This window comes from Camelus dromedarius, chromosome 33 (assembly GCF_036321535.1).
Source record: "Camelus dromedarius isolate mCamDro1 chromosome 33, mCamDro1.pat, whole genome shotgun sequence".
Taxonomy (NCBI): Eukaryota; Metazoa; Chordata; class Mammalia; order Artiodactyla; family Camelidae; genus Camelus; species Camelus dromedarius.
In genome coordinates this window covers 15,019,485-15,044,719 of record NC_087468.1, presented here as the reverse complement: position 1 = coordinate 15,044,719, position 25,235 = coordinate 15,019,485, and the positions used below count along the sequence as shown (strand labels likewise).

Below are 25,235 nucleotides of genomic sequence, written 5' to 3'. Positions count from 1 at the left end.
TGAGTCAAGTTGAGTCAAGCTCTCTCTTGTTTGTAACATAAAAATGCCTGACACGATGGCAGGGACTTCTTCGGTCGCTGCATCTGGGCAGGGTGGGCGCCATAGCAGCGATGCCCTCCAGCAAAGCCCCGCTCAGCTTAGGAAGTTCTAGTTCTGGGTGGGGGGTGGGGGCCGACAGGATGTGTGGGAGCGCTGAGGTACCACTCCTCCCCCCACTTCTCCGCAGAGTGGTGCTGGTGTTTGTGGTGAGCCCAGAGACATGGGGAGGTGGCCAGCAAGAGGAGGACCTGGCAAGGTCAAACTGCCGGGTTCCCAGCCTCCATAAAACGGGGTGTTGAGGGGGCCTTGGCAGCTGCCCCACCATGACCTCCCGGGTGCTCCTGGTCCTTGTCTCGGTGCTCCTGGGTGCCCCAGGTAAGGACGTGCCCCTCGGGCATGATGCTGACGGCTCCTGCTCCCAGCCCCGCTTTCTGGGGCCTGGTGCACCCCTAGCATGAACACCCTGGGCCCCCCAGGTCCCCCAGCCCCTCACCAGCCTTCTCACCATCCTCGTGGAGGCTGCGCCTTTTCCTCGGGGTCGCGTTCAGCCGAGCCTGTCAGCGACCTGGCCAAAGGGGAGGGATGGCCGATGGGAAGGAAGCGAGTCCCGGCCTGGGTTCTGGTCCCAACTCTGCTGCCACGCTGTGTGGCCTGGGCCCTGCCCTTCCCTCCCTGGGCCTCTGGCTCTTCATCTGTGTCGTGATGGTCACCCACCCTCGTTGGTGGCTCTGATGTTTCTTCTGGCCCACCCTGGCTGGGGTGATGACAGGGTTGTCAGCCAGTGGGGACCCCTCACCGTTCCAGACTCACTTCCTAGTCCCCACACACCTCCTCTCTCCCAGGGTCTGCCTTCACTGTGAGCTCCAAGGGCTTAGCTATGAGTAAGGACCCTTCTCGAAGGGAGAGAGGGCTGGGCTGGGCCATCTGACATGAGTCTTTATGGAAGGAAAGAGAAAAAGGAAATCTCTTGAAAGAAGACGAGGGAAGCTTCCTTTTACACCAACCCCCCAAGTCTATGTGTGTGTGAGAGAGAACGGACACAGAGAGACAGAGACAGAGAGAGTGAAACAGAGAGGGGGTGCAAGGGTGGTGTTTGGGAGAGTCTTTTGGACTCGAGAGGTTTATTTTCTCCTCTGACAGTGGGTCAGAGCAGCCCCAGGGCAGAGTGGGGCAGGAGGCCTCCTGGACTCCTCCCAGGCCCCATCCCTGTCCCGGCCCCTGGTACCTCCTGGGCCGTCTGCCAGCCAGAAGAACTGATCGTCCCCTCCTTCCACCTGCGGAGAGATGCGGGTCTCATTTCTTCCCCAGGTCTGGCCTTTTCTGGTCTGACCCCTGAGCATTCTGATGGAGCAACAGCCCACCTGTGTGATGGAGAGCACCTCTTCCAGGGCCTGGCCCCACAGGACCCCCAGGTACCTGGCTGGCTGCCTGCTCGCCCGCCACAGTCGCTCACCTTCCTCTCCTCCCTGGGCAGCGCCAGGGTGCAGCGGGGGCTGGAGATCTCTGCTGGTCAGGGGGAGGGGAGGCAGGGCTGGGAGCCGGAGATGCTGGGGGGTTGAGTGGGGGCTATGTTAGTCTGGCTGGCCTTCCCCAAGGGCATCCTCAGCGGGCTGCTCAGAGAACAGAAGGGGACAGATGCTGGGCTGGGAAAGGGGCTGGGGGCGGTTCTGGGGTCTCTCAGCAGCCCCACTCCTAAACTAGCCGGAAGGTGGGCAGGGGCCAGAAAGCTCATAGATGATCCTGCAGCCTTGAAAGCACCCCAGGTTGGGGTGCCTGAGAGACCACCTCGGGGGGCTTCCTTTCCTGACAGGGTGACCTGCAGCCCAGAGGAGAGGGGCTGGGCTTCATCTGTCACTCTTGTCAGATGCTAATCCAGAAGGTGGAGGACCTGGTGGGACAGCAGCCCACCCAGGTGAGGTCGAGGGCTTGTGGAGCCTCCTGCCCGCTGGCGGGTGGGGTGGGCAGAAGCCCGGGGGACCCAGCACACCGCGCCGGAGCAGGGGCCCTGCGGAGGGCTGACCCGCGGCTGGGCCCGAGCAGCTCGGAGGCCGGGACTGGGGGCTGGCTCTGTCTCTCCCATCTCTGCTCCCGTGGCCTCAGGGCACCAACTCCTCGCACCCAGCAGGCCCATCCCTGGACCTGCCCGGGGCCCAGAGCTGCTGGGGCCTGCGGAGTGGGGAGCTGGGCAGGGCTCGCCTGACGCCCGTGTCCCGCTGTGGCGCTGCCACGCCAGGACACCATCGCCCAGGCTGCGTCCCAGGTGTGCCGGAAGTTCAAACGGCTGCGAGGCCTGTGCAAGATGATCACGAAGCTCGCTCTTAACCGCATCTCCCAGGACATCATTGCTGGGAAGAAACCCCGGGAAATCTGTGTGGACCTCAAGAAATGCAAACCCAAGGCAGGTGGGTGCAGAGGTGACCGCAGGGACATTCCCTGACAGCCTCCCCGTGCGTGTGGGACAGGGTTTGAAAACACAAAAGTCAGAGAGAACTTCAGAAGCCGCTTACACGTGCCCCACCAAGCTTCTTTGCAATGACACATCACTCCTCGCACTCCCAGCTTGGGAAAGTGTGGAGCAGCAGGGCAGGTGGGTTTTAGCTGGAAACGTTTAAGAAGAACTCCTATGAGCATGAGGCTTCTCCATTTCCAGGCAGTCCTAGGCTAAGATCAGGCCCCGGTTTCTCCTCAGCTGTGTGACCTTGGGCAAGTAACTTTAAAATGTATAGTTAGTTTACAATGTTGTGTTAGTTTTGAGTGCAAGCAAAATGATTCAATTATATATAAATATATATATATATAATTGTAATATATACACACACACACATATATTCTTTTCCATTATAGGTTATCACCAGATACGTAATGTAGTTCCTTGTGCTGTACAGTAGGTCCTTGTTGTTTATCTACTTTATATATAGTAGTGTGTACACGTTAATCCCAAAATCCCAATACATCCTTCCCCATCACCCTTTCCCCTTTGGTAACCATAGTTTGTTTTCTATGTCTGTGAGTCTATTTCTGGTTTGTAAATAAGTTCATTCGTGTCATTTTTTTTAGAGGCCACATATAAGTGATACCATATGATATTTGTCTTTTTTTTTGTCTGACTTATTTCACTTGGTATGATAATCTCTAGGTCCATCCATGTTGCTGCAAATGGCATTACTTCATTCTTTTTATGGCTGAGTAATATTCCATAGTGTATATATACATTGCAGCTTCTTTCTTCATTCATCTGTCCATGGACATGCACGTTGCTTCCATGCTTTGGCTGTTGTAAATAATCCTGCTATGAACACTGGGATGCATGTATCTTTTCAAGTTATAGTTTTATCCAGATATATGCTCAGAAGTGGGACCGCTGTATCATACAGTAATTCTAGTTTTTTTGTGGAACCTTCATAGTGTTCTCCACAGTGGCTGTGGCAATTTACATTGCCACCAGCAGTGTAGGAGCGCTCCCTTTTCTCCACACCCTCTCCAGCATTTATCACTTGTGGACTTTTTAATGGTGGCCATTGTGACCGGTGTGACATTTGGGCAAATAACTTCTCTGAGCTTCAATTCCCTCATCTGTGAAAGGGGATAATAATTCTTATTTCTGAGGTTAAAATGAGGATTGAATGAGACCATCATATATAAAGAGGCTGACACCAAGGAAATGGCCTCAGACTGAGATATTCAAGAGATACCAGAGTCCTGATCACACGCCAATCCTCAGCCCCAGCACAGGTCCCTGGGGTTGGGAGCCGAGGCCACATCCTTCTCCGTGACACTAGGGGCCTTGGAGCCAGGCTGGGGAACCCTGCTGGGCAGAGAGGGCCCTGCTGGCCCCATCCTCTTGGGCTGCCCAGGCTGTGCCTGCGGCTGCAGGAGGAGGTGGGGCTGGAAGGGGCCCCGTGATGGGCTCTGGCAGTTCATCCAGTCCTCACTGATGCTTTGGGACTTGATACTGGTAGATCTGGGATCACCCCTCAGTGTGAGGTCCCCACCATTTCCTGTCATTGGAGCCTGTGGCTTTTATCTTCAAAGCCTGCACAGGCTCCTGACTGGCTTCCAGGATGTGACTCTGGGTACGTACAGCAGGGACAGGTGGGTCTGAATCCCCGCTGGCCCTGGAGACCACACCCACCTGCCCACAGCTGGCTCTTCTCTCCACACCAGGTCTCATCTGAGCCTCTGGGCCCCCTGACCCCATACTGGAGGAGAAGCACAGAAACTCCAGCAACCTTAGCCGGCGCCTTCCTTCCTAAATCCAGAGTCTACCCTCAAGTTCCTCTTACCTAACTGCTTCCACCGCCTTCCCCTCTCAAGAGAATAAAGTGGCATGCACAATTTTTGCTGCAGCTTCTTTTCCTTTGGTGGGTTTGCGGGGAGGGGCATGCTCGGGTGATTCATGGATTCATTCAATAAATGCTTGCTGTCTGTCCACTCACAGTTCTAGATGCTAGGGAGTTAGTGGTTAACAAGGCAGCCTTAGCAGCTCTCACACATACAGTTGTGCAATATTTACTCTACCACGTGTCACTCCAAGAGGCTGGGGGACACCATGAATACACCCCCGGAAACTCCCAGACCAGCCAGGGAGACCAGCAGGTTATGGTTAGAGTTCTTCTGGTCATAAGGAACAGACACTTACCCTGTTACTTTTCTCAGCAGGCAGCCTTCTTTTGCTGTTTTGGGGAGTGTATTGTTTAGGATACTTTGGGTTGCAAGCAACAGAAGTCTTCGCTCACCCTGGCTTAAATAAAAAAGGTAATTTATTGGCTCAAATGAGTAACCAGTCCACAGATAGCTTGAGGCACAGAATGTTCCATAAATCAGTGGTGTCCCCAGAGCTCCAGTCCAGTTTCCCTACCATTCTCTCAGTTCTTCCCACCTGTGTAGGCTGAACTTGACCTCAGCCTAGCTTCCTTCTTGGCAGCAGAAATGGCTGCATCAGGCCCCAACTGTATATCCTGACAGTGTGTCATCAGGAGAGAGAAAGAGAGTTCTTCGGCAGCCTCTTGGAAGAGAAGCTCCCTTGGAACAGGAAGGAAGCTCCTTTCCCAGAAACCCCATCAGTTTTCCCCAGTTTTCATACTCGAATGGGTCAGATGCTCATCTTGAAACGATCACTGTGTCCAGGGGCCTGGGATACCCTGACTAGCATAAGGCAAGTCAAGGTACATCCCTGAGGCTGAGGTGGGGTCCATCCTAACCTAATCGCTTGGCCGAGAATGGGCAGGAAAATCTGGGAAGACATTGTGGCTGGAAGAGGGGAAAAGAGCTGCTGGCCATCACTAAGGAGCCATGGTACATCAGTCGGGGTTCAATCAGAAAAGCAGTTGAAAGGGACTCCCAGTGGGGAAATCTGGGGCAATCTGAGTCTCAAAATAGACAAGGATGATAATAGACTATAACCCACTGAGTAAGTTAGAATCCATGAATTCATATAAATAATAAATTAATAAATGAGGGAAAATGGAGGGTGTCACCTTCAGCAGAATGCCACCTGATAAATGTAGACGTGGTCACAAAGTCTGTCCCCACAAAACACCTGCTGATTGATGTTAATTACTACATTCCATTATTAGTCAACAATGAAGAGACGTGGCAGACGGGTCATGCCAGTTAACGTCGCTACTCATGGGACAAGTCAACGTCATGGGCCTCGCGATGTCACGCCTGAGAGGGACACGTTTCTGTTGTTCCTGCCAAAAAGCATAAATCACGAGGAAATGGCAGACAAACCCAAACTGACACTTTACACAGGAGCTGGCCTGTGCCCTTCAAACACGTCCAGCTTAGATCAGCTTGCCTCTTTAGTTTCCTCTGATCGGGAGCAGTTTGATTTTGCTTGTCTTTTTCGCTATTCATTTCTTTGAGTTATTTCCTTAGCAGTTGTTCTAAGGGTTACTCTGCACATCAAAACTCATTAGAAACAGCTTCAGATCTATATGGGATTAACTCTGATGAGATTTAGAAATGCCCCTCCTATATTGCTCTGTTCTATTTTTACCCCTTTTGTGGTATTATTGTTACACATGTTACACATATAAATGTTACAGACCTAAAAATACATTATTATAATGATTACTTTATATAATTTATGTCTTTCAAAGAATCTGAGAGAAGAAAAAGAGCACGTATATATATATATATATATATTTGTAGCTTTTGGTATACTCATCTCCTCACTCATCATTTTTGGTATTCTCAGTCTGTTACTGTGGATTCGAGTTACCATTGAGTCATTTCCTTAGTCACAGCTTTGTTTCCATCTTCCTCTTCTGTGCTATTGTTGTCAAATACGTTACATTTCTATACATTATTAGCCTCCGAACACATTACTTCCATGTTGTGTTATACAATTTCTTTTAAGAGAATAAAGGAGGAAAAGGATGTGCATTTATACTACCTTATAATCACATAATTATCTTGACTTGTTTTTTATGTCCGTGGTCACTTGGCTTTCAGTCTGAAGAGTACCTTTCAGTATTTCTTAACAAGGCAGGTGTGCTAGCAACAAATCTTCTCAGTTTTTGTTTATCTGGGAATGTCTTTATTTTGCCTTCATTTTTGAGAGAGGTTTTCCTGGATCTAGGGTTTCTGGCTGACAGCTGTTTTCTTTGAGCACTTTGAATACATTATCCCGTTGCTGTCTGGTCTCTACTGTTTCTCATGAGAAGTCAGCTGTGAATACCGTTGGGGCTCCCCTGTAAGTGATGAGTTGCTTTGCTGCTTTTAAGATCTCCATTTTTTTGGCTTTCAGCATTTTTACTATAATGTATCTATCTGTAGAGCTCTTTGTATTTATCTTAAGTTGAGCTTCCTGGATGTGTGGATTGTTTTTCAATAAATTTCGGGAAGTCTTCAGCTATTTGACTTCAAAAAATTTTTTCAGCTATCCCCCTCTCTTATTCTGGTACTTGTATTATGTACATGGTAGCGCATTTTTGGTGTCCCACCATTCTCTAAAGCTTTGTTTATTTTTCTTTATTCTAGTTTCTCTTTGTTCTGTGGATTGCATAAGCTTTGTTGACCTCTCTTCAAAGTTTGCTAATTCTTTCCTCCGCTAATTCAAATTTACTGCTGAGGTCTAGTGAATTTTTCATTTCACTTACTGTCTTTTTCAACTCCAGAATCTCTGTTTTGAGTCTTTTTTTTTTTTTAATAATTCTCTGCATTAATATTGCTATTTGATGAGACATTGTCATCACACTTTCCTTTTTTTCTTCAATCACGGTTTTCTTTAGTTTTTGAACATATTTATAATGGCTACTTTGAAGTGATTTTAAAATCTGATGTTCAGTGGTCCTGGATTCGATCCCCAGTACTTCCGTTAAATAAATAAATAAATAAATAAAAATAAGCCTAATTGCTTTCCCTCCAAAATAAAAAATTAAAAAAATTTAATAAAAAAAATGGTATCTGGTTGCTTTCCACCAGCTGTTTGTGTTTTCTGGGTCCCCCCCAACCCCAACCCTGGTATGGGTCATTCTTTCCTATTTGTTTATGTCTTGTAATTTTTTTGTTGGAAACTGGGTATCTTAGATGATACATTGTAGCAAGTCTGGCTCCTTCCTCCCCTCTCCTCCCCAGGCAAACTATTGTTATTTGCTTGTTTTCTTGTTTAGTGACTGGCTGGATTATTTTAGTGAAGTCACACCCCCCTCCACAGTGTGAAGCCCCAGATGTTGCACCTCGGGGTGGGGTGGAGTGGGGTGCAGGCTTGAGCATGCCCACAGCTCAAGTGATGACAATGGTTTTGGCACGCTCTCTTTGACTGTCTCTTTCTCTAACAACACCCAATTGTGAATCTCCACAAATTCTGGGCTGATTGCTCTATAGTCTTCAACAATGCCCCAGGGCAAAATTGCTTTACAGTGAAGTCCAAATCAGAGCTTTTTAGGAATGGTACCTGTGGTCAGTGTTTGAGATTTGTTCTGGCCCAGGGAGATCTCTTCAAAGCTGTCTTTTTCTCTGTTTTCTCTCCTGCAAATTAGCCGGCTTACAGTTTAGCCGTATGTCTCCAATGACTTGATCAACGTCTTTCACCACAACTTCTACTGTTTTTGAGAGCACGGTGAAGCTTCAGTCTCTCCACACTCTGCTGCAAACGAAGTCAGTTCTTTAGGAAGGGGTCTGGAACTCTCTGCTTAGGGGTCTGCTTCTCCCTGGTGGGGGAAATCTCTGAGCCAAGGCTCTGGTGCTGGGGGTGGGTACAAAGATGGGCTTCTCTCTGAGTGACACCCCCACTCTGGGAGCTGAGTGCTTGGTGGAGGGGGGGAGTATATCAGCCCCAGGTTTCTTGTCTGGCCTCTTCTGGTAGCAATTCCCTGCCCATGAACTGGGGCAAAAGGAAATTGTGGTCTCAGTATTTTCAGTCATGTCACTGAACTCTGGTTTGGCTGCTCGCCCCTCAAAAGCCAATGATCCGAGAGGCAAGTGTAGAAAGAAAAGATGCTTTAATCAGAATGCCAGCAACCTGGGCAGATGGTGGACTCAGTGTCCCCCAAAACCAACTCTGAAGATTCTGCTTAGCCATGAAAGTTTTTAAAGGGAAAAGGGTACGTAATCTCAGTTAATCATTGAGATAGGAGGTCAGAGTCACTGCCATCCTCCACTGCACACAGTCTTGTGATCTTTTCTTTAGATGCTACTTTGTTCAGTTTGTTCATGAGAATATGGAAGCGGAGCCAGGAAAGAGCTGCTCACCTGTTAACTACTTATTCTGCTTCTTTGGTCTATGGAAAGAACCAACAGGTTAGGCAAGGTATTGTGTGATCAAAAGATCTGCAAGGTGAGCTAGGGCTGGAGATGAGTGGAGCATGGGGGTGCCTGGTTTCAGGTTAGTGACAAGACAAAAGGGGCCTCCTGCAGAGAGCTCTTTCCTGCCAAAAGCTGCTTACAGCCAGGCCACACTCAGAGCCTCAGTGTCACCAGCGGGGGCTGAGCAGGAAAAGCTCTCACCTCTTAGCTGCCTTTGACTGGGACTTTGTCTCAGCAATGGGTAGCTGGGAGCAAGATGGGAAACGCTTATGTCTGTCCCTCCTGGGAAGACAGGCTTCTGCCCTGTGTCCTTGTCTGGACCAGCCTGGAGTGGAGTTTCCATCTCCCTGAGCTGGAAGGGGCAGGGAGACGGGTCTTAGCTCAAGTCCCACAGACCTGTGTAGCTCTTACTGAGTTGTAGTAGGTTTTCTTGAATAACTATTTTTTCATTTGCAACATGCACTTAGGTCAATTTCCAGAGAATTTAGAGAGTGTTTTGAAAAATAATTTTCACCAGTTTCTCTGGGGAACAGGTCCATGGAGAACCTCATGGTGCTAGGCCAGAAGCAGAACTCACTTCAGTGTTTTCTTTAGACAAGTGTAATTGCAGATAAGTAAGACAAGGCAGGTCACATAGCTTCACTGGGTGCTTAGTGTTTACTTGCTTGTTTGGTGGCCTGATGCCTTGGCAAGGTCAAGAAGACAGTGATGTGGGGTAACTGTCTTTGCAATTCTAAACGCTTCCCACATATTGATTCTTTTTTTTTTTTTAACATTTTTTTATTGATTTATGATCATTTTACAATGTTGTGTCAAATTCCAGTGTTCAGCACAATTTTTCCGTCATTCATGGACATATACACATTGTCACATTTTTTTTCTCTGTGAGATTCATAACATTTTGTGTATATTTCCCTGTGCTATACAGTATAATCTTGTTTATCTATTCTACAATTTTGAAATCCCAGTCTATCCCTTCCCACCCTCCACCCCCCTTCCCACATATTGATTCTGAAGCCAGTTGTACAAATGTGGAGGCTGAGGCATGGAGAGATTAAATGTTATGTATGTCCCAGCTCCCACAGCCTTGGCAGATTTGGGATTTGAACCCAGGCAGTCTGGCCTCTGCACCTGCACACAATGCAGCCTTTCTCAAAGGGGTGGAGGTTTGGGTTCCCTTATAACTCCGGATAAATGGCCATCATAGTAAAGAACCTGGACACGTGTCTTTCAGGAACAGCAGGACCAGGATGCTCTGCGTGCAACTGGCAATGGCAAGGGACAGGAAAACAAAGAAATCGATCATGTTGACTGTTTCCTCCATCCGATGATGAGTGAGCTTGACCTTGCTAGGTCCCCAGCACAGATCTGAGAAATGATGCAATAGAGAGTGGGTAATCACTAGGCTTTTCCTGTGAGTTAAATAAACACTTGAAATTCCACCCTTCCCTTCCCTTTTTCATCCAAGCGGCCTAACTCTGTCACGTGAACTCAGGTTCTCCATGTTCTGATCAGAAGTTGCCGGTCGGTGGATAGTTAGGGCTAGCAAATTTTATACACTTCTTTTCATTTTTGATCAAGAATCTTGGGGTGTTCATTCCCCAGGAGTGGAAGAGTCACACTTGGCCTTTGGATCCCAAACATCGAGGGGAAATGGAAAGAAATTCCATTCCAAGAAATTCTTTCTTTCTTGGGATAAGCTGGTGTATCTGCCTGATTCATTGATGGCAAGTGACAGAAACTGACTCAAGCTAAATTAAGAAAAGGGGAGTGAGTGGGTGGCCAGGATGCCTCAGGGTGGAAGGGACTAAAACTTCCTGCCAGGAATCAGGAGCGGTGGGTTCCTGGTTCTGGGGGCTTGCCTGCCCCTAAGATGTGCTTTCCTATATACTTATATGACAGCTTTGGTGTTGACTCAACAGACTTCCAGGGTACTGCCTGTGGGCCAGCAGGAGACGGTCCCTGTCTTGGCCACCATGCTCTCAACCAGGAGCTCTACAAGGTGAATGATGGTCAGAGGCAAGGGGATGCATGGATGTGTTACTGCTCAGAGCTTAAGTCCCAGAATTTGTGGGTGATTTATCAAAAACAAAACAAAACAAAACAAAAAACAAAACCAAGTTTGCCTCCCAGCCCCACACCCAGCCCGAGTTGATGTTCTGAGACTAGGGGACCTGAGCTGTGCCCACCTGGGGGAGCAAATGCCCTGTAGCCTGGGCAGGGTTTGGTCAGACTTGCTTGCATTCCCTTCCCAGACTTCCTTAGATGTGGGCATCTTTTCTTTTTTTTAAGTTGTGGATTATTTTTCACATTTCATATGAGGACATTAATCCTGAAGTTGCTTCCTGTCTCCAGCAGGCTTAGGTGATACAAGTGCTGCCACCTACTGGAGGAAAAATTAACTGTTTCATCACATTAGAAAGAGAGAAATTTCTTTCTTACTTCCCTCATATTAACTGGTATTATTATGAATCAACTTTTCATAAAAACAATTAGATACCAATAGAAAAATTTTATCTATTTCCTAGTAAATATCTAATGAAATGTGTGCTATGTTTTGAGGGTTTCCTATGTGCTGAGCACTTTACATGAATTCTCTTTTATTCTCACCACAGTCCTGTGAGCTACATATTGTTACTATCCCTATTACATATAGAAGGAAGATGCGATTCAGAGTTCACCCAATTAAACATTAGGCTGTCTTGCCTCACCTTTAACCGTAACAGCATATCGTTAGCATTTCATTATTTGGCTAAAATCGCACAAACTTAAAAGTAAATGCATCACGAATCCTGAAAACATTTCAGGTGTGTTCCACGATTAAGCAAAAAAGTAAATATATTATGAACAGTGAAAACCAGGGTTGTTTTTTTTTTTTTTTTTTTTTTTTTTTTTTTTTTGCTGTTGAAAAAAGTAACAAAAATGGAAAGGGGGAAGGTTAGAATGCACCCTGCAGGGTTGAGATGGAATCAGGGGAATTGGTGTGAACTCATGGTTTTATACACATAGACAGTTAGATATAGAAATAGAAATCGATATAGTTGTGTGTGTGTGTGTGTGCGTGCGCACGCACACACACAGACGTATGTCCCCTAGCTTTGCCTACTGAGAGGGCCTAGAAATAATGACACTTCTGTGAGCTATGTGATCTACTAGCCTCTGGATCTTGGTTTCTAAGTACCATTCTCTAATTAAAAAAAAAAAAAATCAGGGCTCCTTGGAGAAATGGCTGATCCTAGGACCAGAGCAGGGAAAATATAAATGAACTTGGAAGATTTTGCAGTGGTAGAAAAAGAGCTCAGAAATGATGAGAACATTACAAAAGGACATAGGAGCTACGCTGAAGGGGCTCCCAATTGCCAAATCTGAGACAATTTTAGTAACAAAATAAATAATGGGAGTAATAGGTTATATAACTCACAGATCAGAGCAAATATCTATGACTCTGTATTGATGTAAGTAAATAACTGCATAAGGAAATACATAAATGAAGACGAGAAAGCTCTTCCTTACAATAGAATTCCAATGAATAAATGTAGAAGGAATGATGGAAACAGGAAATCACCTTTTGGCTAACATCACAGTGATAACTGTTGCAGGCAAGAATCATCGATGAATGCTAAAATTAGCGGGTCAAAATATGATGAGAAGTAAGACTTATGTTCATGGTGTCAAGATATCTCCCCACAAGATGCTTATTAATTACAAAGGGAGAAATATGAAAACGAACATGTGCATGTATATGCATGACTGAGACATTGTGCTGCACACCAGAAACTGACACACTGTAACTGACAGTACTTCAAGAAAAATGAATGAATGAATGAATAAAGGGAAAGAGTAATTGTGCAGTGGAGAAATCTAACAGGTGTCACTGATCCAAGGGATACAAGTTCCTATCACCAGGACTGCCTCCTGGGGTCACGCACTGAGAAGGACACAGCATCCTCTCTCTGGTGTTCGTGCCCAAAATGCAAAACCTCAGTCTAATCAGGGGCAGCACCAGCCACACCCAAAGCGAGGAACATCCTACAAAACAATTGGCCACCGCTCTTCAAAAGTGTTGTGATCAGGAAAAACAAAGCCTGAGGGAACGGTCCCAGACTGGAGGAGACTGACGAGACAAGACCAGTCAGTGCAGGGCGCGCGGCTACCTTGGATCCGGGACAGAGGAAGAACCCCCGTGGGGCAACTGACAATGCTAGAATAGTGTCTGGAGATAAGTTAGTGGTGTTGTATCAGCGCTCGGAGCCTGGACTTGACGATTCTGCTGTGGTTATAGGAGGTGTTAACGTTTGGGAAAGCTAGGTGAAGGGCACTTGGAAATTTTTTCTACTATTTTTGCAATGCTTCTTAAGTCTAAAATGATTTCAAGATGAAAAGTTAAAAAAATCCAAAAACAAGCTTGTAATAAAATATACGCAGGTAAAAGTGCTTTTTAAAAGGCTTTACGAAGTGTATCAGGTTTCTGATTACCCAAAATTTCACCATCCTCCCCACTCCGCCAGAGCCCAAACTCTTTGGCCTTCAGTCTCTTTATTTGTTAGATGAAAGCTTCTATCTGATTCCCGTGTTGCTCACAGCACAGAAGTAGAAAGAAGGAAGGTATTTGGGCACATATTGAGCAGCGCACACGGAAGCGTTCACTAGAGGTTTTGGTTGAACTGTCGAACACACACCAGACCGACCAGACCTCCATGCCAGCTCTGGAATGTTCTGACCACAGCTTCTGGCTTATGTCCCTACATTTCACAGACATCCCCAAAGAGGATCACAGGACCGACATTTCCTGCTTTCACAATGCTGGCCCTTGGGTGACACACTTAAGGGGGCTAAAGGAAGCAGATCGTATCTGCCGAGCACTTGAAATAATAATCACGATGGTAACCATGGCTGAGCGATCGCAGGCCAGGCAGTGATCCAGAGTCTTTCGCTCTGAAACCAGCCCTGGGAGGAAGGGTCTGTTACCGTCCACACTTCACAGAGTGGCTGAGTGACTTGACCAGGGTCTTTTTCTCTTGCGTGTACAGCAAGTGACTGACGGAGCCAGGATCGGAGCCCAGCACACCACCTCCAGAGCCCACGTGCTGATGGGTGAGAAGGTGGGGGGGTGCGGGGCTGAGTGCCGGGTTAACGGGGTGAGCCGCAACCCCTTTTGGGTTTGACATAACTCCTTCTCACTGAGTCTCAGAGCAGAGCGGGCTCAGTGACGTTAAAGATCTGGCGGGGCCTTTGGGAGGCCGTCCTGGACCCGCTGTCAGTTGCCAGGGCTGTAGATGCAGGTGCAAATGTGGGCTTCCCCGTGACACCAACTCTTTCATTATTAACTCTTCATCCGGCCACTTAGCACTTTGTCCGTTTCGCTGCCACAGTCGGGACACTTGGAGGTTCTGATTCACGGGGGTTCCTGATACTACCCCCTTCCGGGCAAAGTCACTCCCAATGCTTGGGGTGTCTGAGAACGTTCCTGCTGAGTGAAGCCCTAGTGCTGACCCCTGAGCTGGGACATGCATCCCTTTTGGGCAAGTGTAGGAGGCAAACCTAAAAAAGAACAAATCTGAAAAGTTGCAAATTACCCCCAGTTTTTTCCCACCTCCTTGTGTTGTCTGAGAGATAATACACAGAGAAAGCAAAGATCTAGACCAGGACTCCTGACCTTCCTGTGTGACCCTGAGCCGGGCCTGGCCCTCTCCGGGCTTGGGTGAACTCAGCTCTGGACGAAGCGGTGGGATCTGGTGATTTCTAGGGTCTCTTCAGGCTCCTGCATTTTGTGGCGCCAGGAGCTCGTGACCGGGCAGAAGGAAGCCAGGCCCGTTCCGGATGGGCTGGAAGGTGTTTGCTCTGCGCTCTGGCGGAAGAGCTCAGCTGAGGTGTGAGGGAGGGATGGCCGCTGCTCTGGCCGCATACAATTAGGGCTGAGGTGACTCAGAAGAGAACACGCCATGTGTTAAAATAAGAGTTGGCATTTCTGAGAAGGGAAGTCCAGGAGCCGGCCAGGATGGGATCAGCCGTTGATAAGGGTCCCGGCATTGTTCCGGCTCTCCCCTGGGGCCCACACCACATCCTAGAGGAGGAGAGGCAGGTCCCTGGGCCCTAACGGGGTTGGGACAAAGTTGAGGCCTGGCCGAGGAGGATGTGGCCTGGGGTGGGGGCCGTCTGGGGCTGCGGTCAGGAGGAGGCAGGGCGGGGCGGTGGTTTGGAGTCAGCTGGAGTCAAGGCCACTCAGCCACTCGGTGTGCTGAGGGCCCTGCCCTGTCACTGGGCTTGGATTCTCCCTCCAGAGGAGGGCTTGAGAGGGAACAAGGGAAGTGCACTCTGAAAGCCTAACAGCAGGCGACCTGAGCGGCCCCCACGCCACCCAAAGGCTCAGGGCTGGCAGCCTGGGGAGCGGGGAGCTCCCCTTGCAGACTCTTCAGTCTTGAAAAACAAAGGCTGATGGGCTTGCGAGGAAACCAGTGTTTACTCTGTTTTCGAGTGTTCTACCCAAGTGTGTTCTAAAATGTTTCTGGGAGGAGGATGACGATAGGGGCAAGGCCCGAACTATGGGGACTGGAGGTGTGGGCCAGGCCCCTGGGCGCTGCAGAGGCCACGGCGAGATGGCTGGGCCCAGGAAGAAGCCGTCTGTCCTCTAACTCTTGGGGAGCAGACCCATGGAGTTGGGGGGTGGGGGTTTACCTTTGAAGTTGAAAGGGAGCCGGAAAAGCAGGGCTCCAGGAATCTTGTCGGAGCAGAAGCCCAGATTTAGTTCCAAGAGGGGGCCTGTGGGGGAAATGGACTCTGTCCACTGTCCCATCTCCCAGGATGGATTGGTGGCAAACGACAGAGATCTGTGAAGCAGGCCCAGCTAAAGAGGAAGTTAAGGCAAGGGTCCCACAGGACCTGAGGGTCGCATACTGGGCATCTTGCGGGACGAAGTGGGCTTGGGGTCACCGTCTCGGCCCTCCCCAGCCGGGCTGCCTGGCCACCTTCGTTGTACATCTGCAGACCTGGTCTCCCAGTTGGACCACTGGTGCTTGCGGCCTCAAATGACCTTATCCCCCGTGGCAACCACAGCCCTGAGGCCCGAGACCTTCCAGACACAACACATGAAGCCGGCCCACCAGAGGCCCCTGGGGCTGAGCCCTGGATTTTAGAGAAAGAAAGAGTGATTGGTGTAAACTGACTATACTTCAATAAAAGTATATTAAAAAAAAAAAAAAAAAAAAGAAGTGATTGGCCCGGGCTGGCCAGGATTCACCCCCCATCCAGGGGGCTTCCAGGGGAGGGGGGTCTACAAGGCAGAGCCGTGGTGGGGGTGGGGGGAGGAAACCCCTCAGGCCTGGGCTCTTGGGGTAGTTGGTCACACGGCCAGGGGCTGTGAGGTGCAGCACGTGTGGGGAAAGGCGCCAAGTCCAGGGTCTGAAGAGCCCAGCTGACTGTTCCCAGCACCTACCCAAGCCCCACACCCACGGCCTTCCAGAAGCGTCTCTCACAAGAGGGTTCCAAGCCCTGCGTGGTTCTCAGAGCTGGGCTCTGCCCTGTCTTGGAGAATGTTGACTTTTCTCACACCCACACATGCACATACACAAGCGAATATGCAGAAAGGCAGGCATTGTTTAAACTTATAGCAGGTTATATTCTAGGAAAAGGTGGTGTAAGTCAAAAAGATAAAAGCTGGATCTGTTTTCCCACAGAAACAATACCTGCGAAGCCCTGAGCAAGGGAAGCATGTATACAAAGCTCTGTCCTGGCCCTGAAAAGCTTCCCTCAACTTCTCTCATTTTCTAAAGTTCTCTAAGTATGTCTTCCAGGTTCCTCTGAGCAAAATGGTCTCTTAGCGAAATCAGACCCCAAGAGAAATTAGTTGGACATTGAACACCTGCATTTTAGGCGGTGTAAGTTCTCTCAAAGTGCACATACATCAAAGGAAAAAGGCAAAATCAGTAATTTGTCATATGCAGTGTTATTTATTGTAAAGATCCCTCTGTGAGGATTCCCACAGAGCAGTGAGAGAGGTCGTCCGCAACCACGGCTGCACACTGGGACCCCTGGGGAGTGGCAGGGCCTCCTGACGCCTGGGTACCACCCCAGAGATGCTGATAAACTTGGCTTGGGTGCTAATGGGGGGTGGCCACCCTGGGGCCACGGGCTTGCCACGGGAAGCTGCTTGAGGTCTGGGGTCAAGGCCTAGGGTCTGGAGTGCTGGAACATTGAGACACATACTAATTAGAAACAAAGCCCTTGGTGGGTTTTGAAGTCAGTTTTCTGACTTTACAGGTGAAGAGATTTAGAGAGATGAAGGGATTTGTCCAAGTCCCTCAGCATTTAGCAGTAAAATTGGAACATAGGTGCTTTGACAACTTATCCTTGTACTGTTCTCACATTCTGGTGGTTTTAAAATATGTCCATGAATTCCTTTCTATTCCTCTCTTTAAAAAGTGAAGCTTAATTCCCTTCCCCTTGAGTGTGGGCTGACTTAGTGACTCATTTCTAGAGAATAGAGTATAGAGTTGCCAGTGGTTTGTGACTTCGGAGACCAGACCATAAATGCTTTATCTCTTGGGTCCCTCACTCTGGGGGAAGTTAGCCGACATGTCCCTGAGGACACTCAGGGGGCTCAGGGAGAGGCCGAGTGGTGACATCTGAGGTCTCCTGCCGACAGCTTTGCGGGGCACCGTCTTGGAAGCAGATCCTCTGGCTCTCGACCAGCCCCTGGCCTAGGGCTTCTGGGAGCTGTTGGCAGCACAGAGCTGTTGAATACACGCCCCCATCCCTCTACCACCCTCAAAGCATGTGAGAAAAAAATCTGTCTTCCTGAGTTTGGGCCTCTGTGATTAGGAAAGGATGCTAATTAATTTGCACCTTTGCAGACTGCAGGGAGAGAGGGCTGCCATGCAAGGGAGCAGAGTAGGCAAGTTTACACTAGAGAGACTTTAACTTCTGAAGGGAAGTTAATTTCAAGCTTCCTAGAAGTGCGTGTTTGAAGGCCCACTACTAGCCCAAGAGGATCAGAAGAGATACCCTTCCTTCCTTCAGAGGCCTGGCCACCACCTGCTAGAGAACTGTAATAAGTGTGCAAGGTCACGATCACCGCAGTGCGAAGGGGGCCCTAGAGTTGTGCAGTGCACTTGCCGTGCCTCTGTGCATGGAACCCTGGCGTGTTCACATGTGTGGGTCGTTCAGGCTCCGAAAGTTGTCTCCTCCAGGACATTCTACCAGCTTTTACTTGGACCTATTGAATGTTTTTTAGAAACAAACATTGCATTTAAAAAAAAAAAATATCCCCTGTCCCCTACTGCTGGCCCTGCCCGGGGTCCTCAGGGGATTCCCCTTCCCACATCTGCTCCAGACTGTCCTTCTGGTCTCTCTGAGGTGCCTCTCTACTCCTTCCAGGCCTGCGGGAACCTCCAAGAGAAGGGAGTCCAGGAGCCCTGCTCTGATACAAGTGGCTGATGACGCTTGTGGCTGGACACCCCCCCCCCCACCAAAGTCCTCGGCCTTCCTTGTTAGAGGAAGGGCGTTTTGTGGGTGTGAGGGCGGTGGTTTGCATGGTCAGGACAGCCGTGAGGTCTGGTGAGTGAGCGAGACCAGCAGGTGACTGAAGAAGCTACACTGCTCTCCAAACACCGGGAGTGTGGTCAGAGTCTCCCCACAAGGCAGAGGGCCCCCAAGGGCAAGTGACACGTAGATGCAGTCAGCCCCAGGGCGGGGGCGGTGGACTCTGTTCAGCACATCCCGCATGAGGAAGGTTCTGCTGGGATGAGACGCTGAGTCTGGGGTGCGGCTCTGAATCTGCATTCCAGCGCATCAGTCAGATCACCCAGTGAGATGCAAGAGACCCTTCACCTCCTGAGCCACAGTGTCCTTGTCTGTGACATGGGATAAGGCCCATCCTCTCCGTCTCAGAAGTGTGTTGGGAGGAGAGTGGGTTGGAGGCCTGAGGGTTCTTTGAAAGCAGTGATGAACAGAGGGGTCTATGGAGGGGTGGCTGGAAACTGGGGGGCTCCAGACCAGGGTCAGGGATCCCAGCAGTGGATGGAAGGAAACCCGGGACTGGCATCTCCCCAGATTTCTCCATCTGCAGGGGACGGAAGCACCCCACCTTGACCTTGGGCTATTTCTAGGGAGCTGGCCAGGCTGCTCTCTCTGTGACGACAGCAGCTGGCTGCCTCCCCACGGGGACTGGCTGCCCGTCCTCGGCCCCGGCTGGACCTGCTCCAAGCTGGGCTGTCACCGGGGGACCTGTCATAGCTGAGAAGGAGGACAGAGTCCAGGCTGGGCCCTCTGGAGAAGCCTCAGTGTCTCAGAGGCACTTTAGCTCCTGAGGGGAATACAGGTCTTTAGAGGAACTGGGGCCCCCGTGGCCTGAAAGGAGCCACCCCCCAGGGCAGGCTGAACTGGTCAGTCATATTTACTAGCCCCATCACCACCGCAGCTTTCCATCTGCTTTGTGCATTACCCTTCCCAATGCCTTCTTGCTCAGTCATTCCTCCAGCCGACAAACATGTATTGAGGGCCAACAGGGCCCCATCGGGCTTACCACGTAGTGAATAAAGAAGTAAAGAATTATGAAAAACAAATGCAGTTCCAACTTTTGGTGCAAGCTAACAAGCACATGAACTGACAGGGTGTAGCGGTGGGGGCCTCCCTGAAGGGGTGTCATTTAGGCTGCGGCTTGAAGGATGAGAAGGCTCCAACTGTGAACAGTGTGGGGAAGGGTTCCAGGCAGAGGGAACAGCGTCTGCGATAGCTCTGAGGCAGGAAAGGGCTCTGTGCCTTGGAGACAGCAAGGAGTCGAGGGGGACCAAGAATCTGGTCAGAGAGACAGGCAGGGGTCAGAGCCTGTGGCTGTAGGAAGCAGTGTGGATATTCTTCCAAGTACAATGGGAAGCTGCCAGAAAGTTTTAAGGAGTGTGTAATGGGGACTCAGGTTGTAAAGAAGTTACTCTGACTGCTGTGTGGAGGGAGAGAAGAGTGGACGTAGGAGGTTAAGGCAGGAGTTTGGTGACTTGGATTAGTTAGTGTATCAGAAAGGATGGGCTAGGTTGTGCTGCAGTAACAAACAGGCCCTGTCCTCAGTGGCTTAACAGAACAAATATTTATTCTCAGTTTTTCTGGGAGTCTGCAGAGGGGCTCTGCTTGTATCTGTCACTCAGGGACTCAGGCTGACAGGGTCCCCATCTCAACACGATTTCCATAATCCCCATGGCAGGAGGAAGGGAAGTGTACTGGCTCTCAAAATTCCCTATCAGAAGTGACAGATGTCTCATCTCTTCACTTGTTCCCGGCCAAGTAAGTCACACAGGCATGGCTAACTTCAGGCGGGGTGGGAAAGCGCCAGCCTACATGTCCCCAGGTGGATGATGACCACAGGTTGTGGGAGTGAAGATGGCGAAGACGAATGAACTCAAGACTCGTTTCGGAAGTAAAAGTGGCAGGTCTTCCCGAGGAGTTCTGTGCAGAGAGCCGGGGAGCAGAAGGAAGAGTCTAGATAATTCCCAGGTTTGTGGTTTACGTGTCTGTGTGGTCAGCGATCCTGTTTGCTAAGGAGTACACTAGGAGGGAAACAAGTTTTGAGTGGGGGCTGGAATGAAAGATTTGGAGTTGGACGTGCCAAGAGTGGCAATTGTGCACATTTTCTGGAGCTCAGAAAAGAGGTCTGGGCTGGATACAAATTTGGGGGTCATCAAACAAGGAGTGAAGAACACCTCGGGAAGTGATGGGCTGACTTCAGGAAAAGGGGCAGACAAATAAGAGGGCGCAGGGCTGAGCCCTGGGGAGCCCATCACTGTGAGGTTCGGGGGAGGATGAGCAGCCAGCGAAGCAGAAGAGGAGAAGCCAGAAGAGTGTGCCCCAAGAAAAGGCGGGGATTTCAAAAGAGGGAGAGGCTGCTAAGAGGTGCGTTCTGAAGAGGCGCTTACGCCACCCTGGGTTTGACACAAGCTGCTTTTGCTCGAGTGGTGGAAGGAAAAGCCTCTTTCGTGTGGGCTGACATTAGGAACAGGAGGCCGGGAAGTGGATACGGCGTGTGTAGACAATGCAGCCGAGAAGCGCAGCCTGACCCGGGTCTGAATGATGTCCCAGGAGCTAGTTTTGCTCTTCATTCTCTTCCTCTCATTGAAGCGGCCTTTCCCTGGGAGGCGAGACGGTGGCCTCAGCTTCAGCCCCCTTCCTTTGTGCAAGCAAGGAGGGGCGTGTGCTTCTTTCCTGGGAATCTCAGCAGAGGCATCGATGCTTGCATTGGGTCATGCTTCTTTCTTTTCCTGAACCGATCGCAGAACCAGGGAATTCAGGGCTCGGATTGTCCCAGCCTGGATTGTGCTGCCCACGGCCCTCCACCCCAACTAAGGGTAGGGCCAATGACCCCAGAAATTCCCCGGGAGAGGAGGTTGATCTCAGAGGGAAATTAATGTACAAATTCCAGAAGGATGAGCTGATACTGGGTGGCAAAAATGATAGATGCTCCCTAAGCCAAGTTATACCCGAATGTCACACGTCTAAGTCGATGTTTGCTGTGCCATTTATCTAAAAACCGGGCTCTGCCGTGGGAAAAAATTGCTAAAAGCATTTTGTTTCAGGCCACTCTGCACTCCCATGCAGAGCCATGCGCGTCCAGATAGCTTGTGGCCCTTTCAGATCCTGGGGCGCCCGAGAGCCCTGGGATGACCCAGGGGGCAGGTGTCCTGGCCCCTGTCCAGATTCTTGGAAGGTGAGTCTGATTGACTCAGCCTGTGCCAGATGTCACTGGGGACAGATTAACACCTCGGGAATGGATGGGCTCACCTCGGGAACAGTGAGAGACAAATAAGAGGGTACGGAGATGAGCCTGGGAATTCTGTCGCCATGGGGTTGGGGGAGGATGAGCAGCTGGCGGAAGAGAAGACAGGCCAAGACAACCCAGGTGAGAGATGCCAGCAAACGCAGAACCTGGGATGTTGACGGACGAAACAAAACTCAGTGATGGGGGAATGCAAAGCCCAATGGCCTTCAGAGGAAGAACCAGATTAATTCCACTGCACAGAATAGTGATTATAGCCAACAACAGTGGGCTATAAACTTCAAAGTTGCTACGACACTAGATCTAATGGTTCCCACCACAAACAAGAAATAATAGATATGTGAAGTGATGACAGGAGATAATCATATTACAATATACAAATACATCACCTTAACTTTCATTCACCTTGAACTTACACCATGTTATATGTCAATTATATTTCAATTTAAAAGAAGCAAGCTGATTCACTCCACAGAACCTCTGACCGGATCAGGGATCAGACACCCCAGGTTTTGTAAACGTGGAGAGGTGGGTAGAGGCAGGGATAAGGCTAAACACGAGAGGACTGGCTAGAAGTCAGTATTCAATCCTGCAGAGCCCTGCCCCGCCCCCAGCAGAAAGCAAGGCGTTTCTTCTCCGGAGAAACTGAACCAGAGGGACAGAGGACACCAGGCACAGCAGACGCAGGGATAAGGCAAGAACCTGCAAACGGGATGATTAAACTGATGGAGAAAATGGCTGAGTCCCGCTGAATAACCCTTAGGGGGAGTGTGGCGTTGACAAGCTCTGCTCCCCTATGCAGAACTTTGAGTTCGCTTTAAATTGTTAAAATTGTGACGTGTCGTATATACAGAGGAGGGCATAAAATGTATGGGTACCTTTTCTTATTGGTCCTTTCCTTTTGTTTTTTCCGGATCGCTCTTCCTGGAACTCAGAGTGATTCGGATGTTGGGCTTCCCATTCTGGTTTCTCTGATTTTTTTTTCTTTTTGTCTTTTTGTTCTACTTCTGGGAAATTTCCTGTTTTTTTCTTTCTGTTGAGTTTTTCAGTGCTGCTATCTTTTTTTCACCTTTAAAATCTTAAAAAAAAAAATTCTCTCAATGCTCTTAAACAAAAAAGCACCCTCTTCCTCTTTGATGGAGACAGTAGCTTTCCTCATGTCCCTGAAGATGTTAGTATGTTAATATTAGTAATGGTCCTCCCCTCACACACATATATTGTCTGTTTCTGGGCTGTTTTTATTGTTGTTGTTGTTGTTGTTCTGTTTGTTTGCCTTTGTGTCAAGGGCTTTAGGACTTTCCTGGTGGGCATCTCAGATTCCCTGGGGAAGTCTTCTCAAATCTCCCGCTGAAGGTAAAGTTCTCGGTAAGTCGATCTTGAGGAGGTAGGGAAGAAGAGCTGGAGCCGCAGCGGTCAGAACACAGCAAAACCACCTGTTCCCGCCCTGAAGCTCTCACCCTGGCCTGAGGGTCTAGTCTGGAGACCCTCAGTTCCCCGCTTTCCAGAGAAGACACTTTCAGGCTCGGGGGAGCCAGGGAAGGAGCTGTCCTGTGTTGCAGGGGGACTGGGGAGGGAGCTGCCACCCCTCATCCTCCTCAGTTCAGACACCTGAGCCCTCCATCCGAGAGTTTCTTTGGAGGGGCCGCCACTTCCTGATCTCTTGAGAATTTCATGGTAGAGAGGGGTGGGGGTGGTTGGTAGTTTTTCCTCCATCTCGGGCATCAGCGCTTCCTGTGCTCTGTTAATCACTCCCTCCTCACCCATCTGCTGTCCGGCTTCCAAAGTTTGGCTACTGTGGTCCCCTCTCTCCTGTTTTCTCTGCCCTTTGGTTTCTCTCTCTCTTCCTCCCTCCTCCCCTTAATCTCCTTGCTGTAATGTTGATGGGGTTTCAGAAGGGAGAGACATTGCATGTGTGTGCTCAGCCTGGCATCGTACCCTGGAAGCTTCCAATCAACTTTTTCATATCGCCCTCTCTTATACCTGAATAGCCAGAGATCAGCTAATGATTGAGGAAAGGCTCTGTGTGAATAAGAGAGGAAACCAAGCCAAACAAAAGCAGATGAACAAGCTTACACAGGGAAATAAAGCCAATGCAGGAAATAGAGGAAAACTTCAAAAAATAAAATATCCACAATGTATTCATGGTATAGTCAGTATATATGCTTTTTTATCCCCCTTGAAACAGATAACTAGAGGCCTTTAGGGACAAGTCTTAAAAACGCATGAAAGGGAACATATAAGAGTTTTTATCTCAACATGGTTTCTAATAGAACAAAATCTATGTAACCTAGATGTCTAAAAATAGAGGAGTAGTTTAATAAATCATAGTATACAACTATAGTGGAATATCATGCAGCCATTAAAAATGATGTGATAGAAGTGTGTTTATACAAATGGAAAGGAACTCACAGTAAACCATCAAAAGATTAGAATACAGAATCAAAATCTTTACAGTAAAATCCTATTTTGGAAAATATATTATGTATATGTGCGCAGAAAAACGTACTACCCTGGCCACAAAATGAATTTTGTCAGGCATATGTAGAATAGATAAACAAGATTATACTGTACAGCACAGGGAAATATATACAAGATCTTGTGGTGTCTCACAGCGAAAAAAAAAATGTGACAATGAATATATGTATGTTCACATATAACTGAAAAATTGTGCTCTACACTGGAATTTGACACAACATTGTAAAATGACTATAACTCAAAAAAAAGGTTAAAAAAAAAGAAAAGAATTCTATCAGACTGGATTTAAAAACCTTTATGAGCAGATACAAATCTGGAAAAATATGGCTCAAGAATATTAGCAGTGATTACCTGGAGGCAATGGAATTACAGGTGAACATTATATTCTTCTTTGCGCTCTTCTGTATTTTGCCAATTATTTTTCAAAATGCATATATTACTTTAGAATCAGAATTCAGTGTTCTTTGATTTTGCTTTGTTTCTATGTTTATTCCATTTCATCCAGTGATTCCTTTCCTAGGAAAATACCCTAAAGAGATAAACAGAGCAGATCAGAAAAATTATCTAAAAGAATTTTTTGCATAGTGTTATTTAGAATTGCAAAAAGGATTGGAAACAAGCTCATAACAATCTGAGACTGGTTAGATTGTATTATATGTACATGTTGGAATACTCAGCTGTTAATTCAAGCAGGAATTTTTTGATAGGTACTAGTATAGATAGACAGTATGATCTCAGTGTTGTTTAAAATAACTAGACATAGATTTAGATATATTTCGGAAAAAGACTTGAAGGAGGCACACCAGACTATTACAAGTGGTTGATTGTCCCGGGGTGATGGGCTTCCGTTACCGGGGCGTGATTTCTGGGAGGGTTCAGATGGGGTCTCTTATACACCATTCCTGGATCTGGTGGCTGCTGAATTGCCGACTGTCTGCTGAGTGAGTGAACACATTATGGGTGTTTTGGGTTTTCTTCTGTATACTTTCCTGTATATTCCAAAATTTCTACCATAACATGTTTACTTGTCTCATCACAATAAGTAAGACACTTTAATGAGGAAAAGTGTAAAGAAAAAGGAAAACAGTGGGGGAGGTGGGTGGTGCAGAAAAATGGACCTTTTCCTCAATTGACTCCCTTCTGCTTCCCAGGGTGGTGGTGACAATGACTCCTCCTTCTGAACACCTCATGCCCCCCTCCCCAAACTGGC

The 25,235-nt window shown here is 48.6% G+C and overlaps 1 protein-coding gene across 1 annotated transcript; it reads left to right on the top strand.

Annotated features, from left to right (window-relative positions):
- Positions 1-255: 255 nt before the first annotated feature.
- Positions 256-4,374, top strand: GNLY (granulysin). Its single transcript, XM_010997841.3, has 5 exons — positions 256-414; positions 1,348-1,451; positions 1,850-1,951; positions 2,273-2,441; positions 4,204-4,374. Exons 1-5 carry the CDS (start codon positions 363-365, stop codon positions 4,212-4,214), a joined length of 438 nt encoding a protein of 145 aa, XP_010996143.1. The 5' UTR covers positions 256-362; the 3' UTR covers positions 4,215-4,374.
- Positions 4,375-25,235: the final 20,861 nt, after the last annotated feature.